This window comes from Nicotiana tomentosiformis, chromosome 7, assembly GCF_000390325.3.
Source record: "Nicotiana tomentosiformis chromosome 7, ASM39032v3, whole genome shotgun sequence".
Classification (NCBI taxonomy): domain Eukaryota; kingdom Viridiplantae; phylum Streptophyta; class Magnoliopsida; order Solanales; family Solanaceae; genus Nicotiana; species Nicotiana tomentosiformis.
Genome location: NC_090818.1, coordinates 19,630,642 through 19,641,735, shown reverse-complemented (window position 1 = coordinate 19,641,735; position 11,094 = coordinate 19,630,642). Strand labels below are relative to the sequence as shown.

Sequence of the window (11,094 nt, the reverse complement as noted above, 5' to 3'; positions counted from 1 at the left end):
GAAGTAAACTAAAGCAGATCTTTGTCCTTTTTGAAATGCTCGTGCCTTTTTTTTTTGCTTCAAAATAATGAAGTACTGAACTAATTATTAACTTGAAAGTAATGTGTGGAAGAAATTGTGGTATGTGTTACAGTGTTAGTATAAAGATGAAATTCATCCCAAACGACGCAGCCTCTGCACATCCTGAGACGATAAAACGCCTTACATATATGTTTCATGCCTAGGGTTAGTTCAATCTTGTGTGCCTCTAAAGCGACCGGATCTTTCTTACTCCTTCCGTCTCATATTAATAGTCTTGGTTACTAAAAATAGATGTCTCAAATTATTTGTCATTTTAGAAGTTCAAGACAGAATTGATTATTTTTTCCTTTTTTACCCTTAATTGTTCTTGAAGATGGAGATAACATATAAAGATGGAGATAACACATAAATAGAATAAATATTCAATGAATAAAGATTATATCTTAAGACATAAATAACGGTAGAATATTACAATTCCTTTTCTAATTAATATTTCTTAAGAGCAGTGTAAAAAAGAAATATGACACATAATATGAGATGGATGGAGTACTAATTTCATTTTCCTAAAAGGAAAAAGTTGGTTCAGGCAATTATTGGTATATCTTCCACAATTTTCTGGTTTGATACTACAGTCTCGCATCCTTAGTATTGACGTTGATACAGGTTTAATTACTTGAGTTATTGTTTTACCAACTCGTTAGGTTATTTTTTCTTCAAATGACTCGCAGCTTCATTTACCTTATAAATTACTAATATAATGTATTATTCAGCTTTGATGTTATAAAAGAAAAAAATTGATTTTTCTAAACGAGGCAGCTTCTTTTAATATCTTAATTTAGACAATCACAATGCAAAGGAATTAAAGTTTCATGGAACTGACACTTTGGAGAGAGTTTGTGACTTTGTTCCATGTACGACTTGGACTATCCACTTTGTACATCAATTTTCTTTTCGTCATTTGGCTATATAAATAATATTTTCCTCTCACAAATTTACAATAACTTAATTTCAAAAAGTATTTTTTTTAAATCTCTCTTTTAAAAAAAAAAAAAATGTTCGAACACCTACTAAATCTCCTGTATTTCTGCCCAAAAAAAAGTAGCAGTAGTGATACTAGTGTACGCAGCAACTATTATTTAAAAATCATTGGATTCGTGTCTTGGTTCTGCTGTAGTTTATTTACGTTACCCAATCATGGAACGTGAAATCCAGCGTGTCCAAATAAAAAGTGATAACACATTCACTCCGCACCCCACATAAACACCGCGTTTTCTGTCTCCGTCGGGTCCTACATCTGACGGACGGCGTTTACCCTTCATTTCTCTCTCTCTTCCTCCGCAATTCACCTACTCTTCCCGGCAAAACCCTACCCACAAATTCTGCAATTTTTCATATCAAGAGCTTCGTCTTTTATTCTTTTAGTGAGTAATACTCCTAATTTTTTTGCCAGTGGTATAATATTAATACATGGATCGAGCTGAAACTGGCAATGCATCGATTGCCAGGAATTTTTGCTCATAAGAAACGCGTCGACTCTAAGCAAAAGCGTGCCGTTTCCTCCTCCGTTAAAGCAAAGCCGAAACTCGAGCGTCTCAACGCTCGCAAAGATATTGATTACGACCCGTGTATGCTTGAGTTCAGCGGCGATAATAAGAGCTTTCGAATCGAAGGGCATGATAGTGAATTGCTTGATAATTTTTTTGAAAAATTAGGGTTTTCTGGTCCTGATGATTTCGCTATCCCTGCCGCTGAATGGGATGCTATGCAGTTGCGTTCCTCCTCCTCATCGGAGGTAATTGATCTGGGTAGTAACAAAATTAAGGATAATATTTTTCGATATTATGATAATCCTTCTAAAGCTAGTGATGTAATTCAGCTGCAAATTCAGTCAGGCAAGTTAAATGATGAGGATAGTGGAGTTGTTTGCGCTGCTAGTGTGATTAGTGGCGTGTCTAAAACCGATACAATTAGATTAGAAGACGGTGTTACAGGGTCCGGAGTTGTTTTAAATGGAAATGAACCTGTAAGTTTAATTGGATGTGTTGGTGGTGGAGGTGGAGGGATTAAGGGTGTAAGGCCACCGCTTCTGGCTCCTCCACCAGTCATGTCACTGCCAATTGTTGATGACGCATCATGCTCTACTTGGGATATTTTTAGGGCATTTGGCCCCAAAGATCATAGGGAATCAGGGCTTTGTAGATCTGAGGTTGTCAATGGTGATGCAGAATGTGTTAAGAATGAGGTGGATGAGGAGGATAATAGTACTAGTAGGAGAAGAATAGGAGTGAGTAACTTACTATCGGAGTCCTGTTCTTTCACCACTACTTCGAATGACGATGACTCTTCTAGCTCCACGACTGAGCGTATGTCAAGCATCTCACCGAATGGGAGATTCGCACCCTACATTACATACTGGGACAAAGTTGATCTCCTGGGACGTGGATCTTTTGGATCTGTATATAAAGGAATTTCAGAGTAAGCCTGTCATTTTTAAGACTCATATTCAGTTTCTTTTTTGCTTTCCTATTTTGAGCATGATTTTGTAGAAACAAATAGTATTAGCTTTTATTATTGGGTTCTTTATTTGGTGGAGCAAATACTTTATTAGCAGCTACCCTCTTCGTAATTTTGGTGCAAAATCTCTATTGCCTTGAAATTAATAGACTAGGAGATACATTTCTGATAGCCTTCAGTTAACTTGAAGGAAAGAATAAGTGCCTGTTTGTAAGTGGGAATACTAAATAAAGCTCCAAGGAATGAAGGTTTATATACTGTTTGATGTATTAAGATTTAAAATACCACAAAATGTTATTTGTGGTTCTAAATCTCAAGGGACTTAACCATTTGGTAATGGAAGCTATTAGCTATGTAATATAAAACAAAGTGAGTATGAGAAAAACTATTTCTCAAGAGATTATCAATTATTAAGGAAATAGACTTGTGAATAGGTACTGTATGAAGATACAGTGCAATTTAAGGTTGCCTACAATTAGGAGCACACACTTAAATAGAGTATATGTGTGACTACTTGTCAAAACTCAATAGACATAATATATTTGTTAATCTGACTATAAAATGTTAGAAAACTTAATGGCTACTAGGAATATTTGCCTTGTTCGCTTATGCAGTAATGACTTATTGATGTGTCCAATATGTTCCACTCTTTTGATATATAAGTGTAAGCTTTTATTGATAGGAAGTTAGCACTGAGAAAGTGCTCCAGTAGCATTAAAGATTGTGCAAAGCACTGAACACGTCTAGAATGTCATTTACAGAAGTCAGGCTCATCCTCAAAAAAAATTTCATTCTCAAAAAGAAGTCAGGCTGAAAAGATGTTGGAGTAATCACCCAGAACATCAAAGGAAAGAATAGATTAATATGTGCTTCATAAAATTATAGTTTTCTTGCATACTCAATATTTCAAATGTTTATATTTTTTTCAGAATTTTAGAACTTGCCGACTTGCTAAACCTTCCCCGCACTCTCATTTTTTGAAATTGAAAAGTAACCTCTTTTGTGTTCATATTGCTGCAGTGATGGTTTCTTTTTTGCCGTGAAGGAAGTGTCATTACTTGATCAAGGCGATGGGGGAAGGCAAAGTCTATACCAACTTGAACAGGTTGGTGACAATATTTTTTGGTGGTGCAGGAACTTATCAAAAATTATTTATTTGTGCAATTGGAAGACACCTTCAATAAAAAATAAAAGAAGTGTGTTGACGTGTGTGACCATCTCATCTAAAAGCTTAAGCTTTTAGAGAGAGCACACTTTAATTACTTAAATAAGTCTTCAACACACCCACGTGTACGCTTGATTCTTTGATGAGCCGAGCACGTAGAGATTCTTTCTTGGATAATGGGTGGCAGTGAGACTTGAACCCAAGACCTTTGCCTACTTTGGTACATTGTTGAAGTGTGTGACTATCTCATTTAAACGATAACGCTTTTAGAGAGAGCACGCTTTAATTACTTAATACGTCTTCAACAAAGTGGAACAAAAAGAGGTATTTGGAACAGAAATGGACCATCTTTCTATAACATCTGTGAAATAAGTTTGAATGATGAAGTTGATATAGAACTGAATTTTTCTCTTCTCTAGCAGCATACCAATCAATGTCAAACTAAAGTTTTTTTTTTTTGCTGAAGAGGCTCAGTTTGTCTTCTGCCTCTTGCCTTACCCTGTTTCCTGGACCAACCATAGTGTAGGACCTAAAGTTGATTAATCTACTATTATGTGCATATGAAATTATCATTTTTGAAAAGGTGAAATTGTCATAATATTCCTAGATTCTCATGTTTACTCCTTTGTACTTTTTGGTGGCCTCTATTTTACCTTTGGTGGAATATTCACTGATTTGCTTTTGTTATTTCATTTGTCTTGTTCTTTTTAGGAGATTGAGCTTCTAAGTCAGTTCGAACATGAGAACATAGTTCGATATTATGGAACTGACAAGGTAATGCTTTCTTTATTTTGTGCTTCTGCTTGCTTCCCGAAGCTCCTCCTCTGAGAGGAATAGTTCTCTAGCTCTTTCCCTGTGAATGTTACTTTTGTATCTAAAAGCCTTTGGTCCGAAGAGTGCACATTATTGTTCACGCATGTTGATCCCATATGCAGAAATGCTTTTTACCTAGCCAAATTTCTTCTGTCTTTGGTATGTATATCTCACCCTCCCCGTTTGGCAGCTTAATGGTTTTTTTTTTTCAACCTTTGAAATTGGTTTATTTTTTGTCTGTGTATGTCCTTTCAAAAGTTCACTTCGGTTGTCACATCTTTCAGTACCAGGACTATACTGGATAAGCTAACTGTCTTAAAAATAATTCGATCTCTTTTACTTTGTATATCAATCTTCTCTATGTGCTTAATCTTTTTGCTCACTTCTGGTTAAATTTTTTGCAGGATGATTCAAAATTGTACATCTTTCTTGAGCTGGTTACGCAAGGATCTCTGTTGAGCCTTTACCAGAAATATCACCTTCGAGATTCGCAAGTATCCGTCTACACAAGGCAGATTTTACATGGTTTGAAGTATTTGCATGACCGAAATGTGGTTCACAGGTGACAAATCAGAACAACAAATGTTTGCTATCTATGCTGCCCCTTCTTTATATCAATTTTTTTAATCTGTTTTACCAATTTTGTTTGGTTTTATTCATGTCTTAAGTCTACTTTCATGATACACTGGATAGTGAATTCAGGAATTGAGCCAACTCTCCGTTTTGAGTAATGGTAGAAGTTGTTTGCAGATTGTTGCAAGTTATGACATTTAATTAATAATTTTGATTTACTAAATGTTTAATTTGTTGATCAATAAATTAAACATCTTGATTTAGTCGTGCCAAGTTATTTAATTGACCGTTCTGGATCAGTTTTGTCGTCTGTTTTCATGGACTCTAGGATATTTGTATGAACTGTTTTCTCGTCTGTTTTGGTGTCAAAGTTTAGGAAGATGAGGAATCATGACTATGGCGTTAATTGATCTGGATACCCAAGCATACTTATGCTAGTGTGTGACTAATTTGTATTTATAAAGAAAAGGCATGTGACTAGTTAGCAGCATAGTTATCTGGATTGTGATATGTGAAAGATGGTTGATAAAGTGGCCCTTTAAACAAAAATCTACCAGTCAAAGATCTAAATGAAAGTTTATTCATTAAAGATTTACATGAAAAATTGTTTTCCTTTAGTTTATAACCTTTTGTTTTACAATTTATTTTCTTGTTTTCAGTTGAAAGTGGTTGATCCAAATCTATAAAAATGTCTGCAGAATAACTTAAATTTGTTCTTTAGGATTCTGATATTCTTGTATGTTATTTTTCTTGTAGAGATATTAAATGTGCTAATATATTGGTGGATGCTAACGGATCGGTCAAGCTTGCTGATTTTGGCCTTGCAAAGGTTGTAACATCATCTTGTCCTTGTCCTCTCTTTTGTCTTTCTCATTCTGATGCTTTTATTGTCTTCCACACTTCCAGGATTTTTTAATCTTTTCATTTATGTGATAATTTCTGATATGCGGATTCATGCAACATGCAGGCTACTAAGTTAAATGATGCCAAGTCTTGCAAGGGTACTGCTCTCTGGATGGCTCCTGAAGTAAGCTTTGATTTATCTTTTGATGATTAACAGGAAATTGGCTAATCTAAATATGTATGTAATTTTGCAAATCACTTGAGGGGCCTGTTTTGGTGTGAATAAAAACATCAATTTTGGTGAATTTTCGCAACTTAATATTAATGGAAATCAGATCTTTGAAGAGTTTTTTGCCCCCTCTTTTTTTAGAGTATAGTTGAAAGTGCAAATGAGTTAGGGTTCTTGTGTACTTTCTTCTTAGCAATCCGCCACATCAGTGTCCTGATGTGGTGCAAAATATGAACGGATTCTAGCATCATGGATGGATGAGGGTACAGAAGCTAGACCAAGAGAGTTCGATTCGGGTAGGTAGCCGGAACATACACATTTTAACAGGGAAGTCAATGTAATTAGTGGATACCCTTTTTTGATTGCATGCGTATAGGAACCTAAATGGACAAGGCAAAAGGCTAGAGAGATAGGTAACACGATTATAGATTATGATATTGTGGGATAGAAAAAAAAAGGAATGTGGTGGGAATTATTGTAGAACCACTACTTAAAGATAAGGTTGTAGGTAAAATGAGTTGGGGATAGGATTATTTTTGGGCGATGTTAATGCCCTTATATCACTAATCAGTGGATACCCTAAAAAGGAGGAGAGTTGATATTGCATGCCTACAAGAAGCTAAATGGATAGGGCAGAAGGCTAGAGAGATAGGTAATGCAAGTTATAAATTATGGTATTGTGGGATAGAAAAAAATAGGAATGGGGTGGGAAATATTGTAGAACCGGGACTTAAAGATAAGGTTGTATAGGTAAAACAAGTAGGGGATAGATTATTTCTGGGTGAGAAGCGCATGCACTTATATCACTAGTTAGTCATACATATAATTTTGCAAGTTATAAGTGTATTGTTGCAAAATCGTTTTTACCACATAGATTTTGTAGTTACATTGTGGGTTGTCAACAGATTCATTATTTAATTCGAGATTCTTCACGCAATCTACTATTTTTACAGTAGCATATCAGAAAGTATCTTCTTTTCTTCTCTCCATGAGTTCAATTGGCATTAGTTTTAGGTGCTCATTATTATGACTCATCCTCTATGCAGGTTGTGAACAGGAAGAACCAAGGCTATGGACAAGCGGCTGATATATGGAGCCTTGGCTGCACTGTCTTAGAGATGCTTACTCGCCAGTTTCCTTACTCCCACTTAGAAAATGTAAACACGAACTTCATATTTTTGTCTTCATTAAATTTTGATTGGTTAAACATGCTCTTCAATGGCTTTGATTTTGTAACCTCCTAATCCACCTAGAAATAGCTTGTGTGGTACTTGTTATTGGTAAAATCTGGACAAGTATGAACTGTTATTGCGGAAATGGTATTCGTGCTGCCAGATGAGGGACTATTCCTTAATCCGGCAGATCTAATTCATGCTAAATGTAAGTTGCCTATAATTGTTTTGAAATTTGATTGCTAGTTATTCACTTTGATTGAACGATGTGCACAAGGGTGTCTATTTTAGAATGGATGAGTAGAATTGTTGTTGAAACACAGAGAGTATAATTAAACTCTTGATTAAGCTGTCTAAACCAAATTGTATTTGTACCTAAATGAAATGAATATAGAAATGTTGGGTTTTCCATGCCTTTTACCTCTTATACCTTGGTCTTCTCTTTTTCCACTTATTCTAAGGTGGAGAATTTTTGGAGGTGTGCATCATTAGTGGTAGATGTTTGGGCTCTATGTTCTCACTCAAAATGTGTTTGTTTATGCGGTCCCATTATCCATTGAGTTCCGAACCGTGTGCCGCTGGACTTCAGGGAATTCTCTATTATAAAAAAAGTGTTTGTTTATGGTACTTTGCTTTGTTAAATGTTCTTTTGCTAGTTATATTCAAGATAGGTCGTTCTACTCTATTCTTTTAGATTCCCAGATCCAATTATCAAATCCTCCCACTACTGAAAAAGTTACTATAATTATTACTTGAATTTCAATCAACCAGTCAAACTTCAAAACTTACTGCTAGTTGGTTTGGGATTCATCATCCATGGCAAACCAGGAGAAGAAAAGGGCAAAAGAACGGGGGAAGAAGAGAACAGGTGATAGAGAGAAAAAGAGGAATTAGCTGGGTTTTGATAAAAAGGCCAAAGTGCCTTTGTAGTTAATGAATAGATAACATGAAAGTAAGGGTTATTTTGGAGAAAGAGAAAATGGGTACATTGCAATGTAGTATGCTAGCAAGACCCTATATATATATATATATATATATATATATATATGTATATGTGTGTGTGTGTATGTATATATATTATTGATTGGTGGAGTTTCTTCTCTATATTGACTTAAAATGATAAAATTACTGAAATTCTTTTTCGGACATGGAATGAAAATCTAAGTCTATAAGTTTGGAAATTACTATAATACATGATCAATAGCTGTTTCGTGTCAAATGCTATAAGTTCTTTTGTTAAATTTCTGAATTTGTTCAGCTTAGAAAGTGCTATCCTTGTGCAATTGAGTTAGCTTGTTTATGAAAAAAGACAAAAAGAGGGGGGGGGGGGATATCTGCTGATAATTTCTTTGATTGAACACCTTTGTGGAGATGCTGATGCGTGCAAATCTCACTATTGTTTTGGACAGTGACCATAAATTTTCTCTGTGGAACAGCAAATGCAGGCTCTGTTTAGGATTGGAAAGGGGGAACCTCCACCTGTCCCTAATACTCTCTCAATAGATGCACGCAATTTTATTAACCAGTGTCTTCAAGTGGATCCAAGTGCTCGTCCAACTGCTTCTCAGCTCTTGGAGCATCCTTTTGTGAAACGAACACTTCCCTCTTCCTCGGGCTCAGCTTCTCCTCACAATCTAGGCAAGAGGCTTTGAAACCTTGTTGTAAGTGCCAAATTTCCCTTGGTCATCAATTTTTGCTAGTGATAGCCAGTTGCTCAACTGTAGCGTTAGAATTTCAAAATGCTACCATGTTTACCTTATTTCCTGCCATTGCTTCAGTTGAGTTAGCAAAAGTTTCTACCATTTAATTGTAGAACTCAGTTTTAGTTAATTAGCACAATCATTTTATGAGTACTTCTGTTTTAGTCACTTGAGTCATCAGTGTATCAGAAAATGATTGGCAATGTGAAAGAAGAAAGAGATGTGTTATAGAAATAGAATTTCCGCCCGTGTCAAAATACATAGGTTTTTTCACGGTTTTTAAGGATAAAATCAACTGGTCCTCAGATTCTAGAGATTGATAAAAACTTATGGAATTGGAAAGTTTAAAAAAAAATGAATTACTAATTCAAAGTGGAGAACTAAAATGCTTAAGTATTTTCTGAGTGAATCATAGTATACTGCTATATAGGTGAGACATTTTGGTTTGGTGGGGAGGAGCTAAAAAGGGTTCTTATTAATGGAACTGCTGCTTTGGAAATGAAAAGAAGAATATATATTATCACAGTCGCCTGAGATTTATACAGGCCTTTTTACGAGGGCCTGTAACCCAATGGATGCTTTAATTGATGGAACATTGGGCTAATCCAGTTGGTAGGGCTATGATTGGCAGATTACTGGTTCCCCCTGTCCAAGCATTGAGTTGGGCCATGTGGTCTGTGTGATATGACCAGTTTCGTGGGCTTTAGAGAGGAGGGTAATGCGTCAGGCTGGTTTCCCAATCCTTTGAGATTTAGCCCCTTTATTGGAAAGAACCTCTGAATTTAGCCTTTCATTTCGCTGACTCCTACAAAAATTATCTTTCTTTTCACATTCTTCATAGATGTTTTGTAGTTTAACTTGTTACTTTCTCAACTGCACTAGTTCATACTTCAAGTGGCAAATATGATAACGATGCTGCTTTGGTAGGGATATAGAACTTCTTGCCTGTCTTATCAGGACAGGTTCTTGTCAGTCTTTTAGTACCACACACCTCTCTGCTATGCATCCTTGGATTGACTCTGATGTTTTTTTGCTATCTACTGGTCTCGCTAGACTTAGTTTTATTAGTAGATCTAAGGTATATTTTATGTAATTTCTCCTGCAGCTCTTTTCTTCCCATTGGATCCTCAAAGTTTTGGTGGAAGTAATCTGGATGCTTTTTTCAGAATCTGTATTTGAACACTGAGTTAAGGTGTTTGATCCTTTGAGAGCGCATCGAGAGCAGTTCCTACCCGTGGTCAATGCCTTTGCTGCAGTGTATATTTGAGCCCCCCCTCCCTTCTTTCCGCTTTCCTGACCTCTCACCCCATCACGGATGGAAAGAAGAGGTCAGGTACTGTGGTGTATATGTAGTTCAATTCGATGTTAGAGTGTTTGAGCCAATACGGGATGTAAAGATAGATAACCCATTTGAAATGTATATATCACTAGAAGAGGTCCAGGTGTTGCTTTCTTCATCTTTTTCCATATTTTTGCTTTTCTTTTCAGTTGTTTGTTATCTTATGTAGGGAAATGTAATGTATAACTTTGCATTTCAATTCTCTTATCTAGCTGTGGGCTAACAGTAAAAGAAACTGTGTACTATGGTCTTACAATTATGTGGAAGACCGCTTGAATTGTGAGAAAAATGGGCATTCAATCTAACCTAACCCGAAAAGTTAGTTCCGAAGGTAAGGATTGTCCAAACTATCAAGCAAGTGGTAACACATTCCTTTAACCAATGTGAGATTTTAAAACTGTCTTGACATGTATTGCGTGAACAATATAGAATGAGGGCACATCATTGGGTAACCAAAAACGAGGATGAGTCGGGCTTTGATACTATATATAAAGAAAATGGATACTGGATCAATTCAATTCTAAATGTTAGCTCATTAGGCGTGGATTGCTCAAGATTATATGAGAAGACAATAATACAATTCCTCAACAAATGTGATTTACATGAAAGAAAAAAAAATTGTGCTATTTCAACTGAGTAGTATGTTATGTACAGTTGTTTGAAGAAGGAATGCGACAGTTCTTTAATAATTGAATAGCCTTCCCGTATTTAGCAGAAGAATGTAG

The 11,094-nt window shown here is 35.8% G+C and overlaps 1 protein-coding gene across 2 annotated transcripts; it reads left to right on the top strand.

The window, feature by feature from the left end:
* The first annotated feature begins 1,281 nt into the window (after positions 1 to 1,281).
* On the top strand, positions 1,282 to 10,487 carry LOC104102182 (mitogen-activated protein kinase kinase kinase 1-like). 2 transcript variants are annotated; one of them, XM_070181371.1, is made up of 10 exons: positions 1,282 to 1,908; positions 1,966 to 2,496; positions 3,556 to 3,640; positions 4,412 to 4,474; positions 4,918 to 5,075; positions 5,843 to 5,915; positions 6,054 to 6,113; positions 7,205 to 7,315; positions 8,767 to 8,991; positions 10,136 to 10,487. In XM_070181371.1, the coding sequence occupies exons 1-9, from the start codon at positions 1,511 to 1,513 to the stop codon at positions 8,980 to 8,982; spliced, it is 1,695 nt and encodes a 564-aa protein (XP_070037472.1). In that variant the 5' UTR covers positions 1,282 to 1,510; the 3' UTR covers positions 8,983 to 8,991; positions 10,136 to 10,487. The 2 variants fall into 2 exon arrangements, with proteins under 2 accessions (XP_070037472.1, XP_009608127.1); XM_009609832.4 differs by having other exon boundaries at positions 1,282 to 2,496.
* The last annotated feature ends 607 nt before the right edge of the window (positions 10,488 to 11,094 follow it).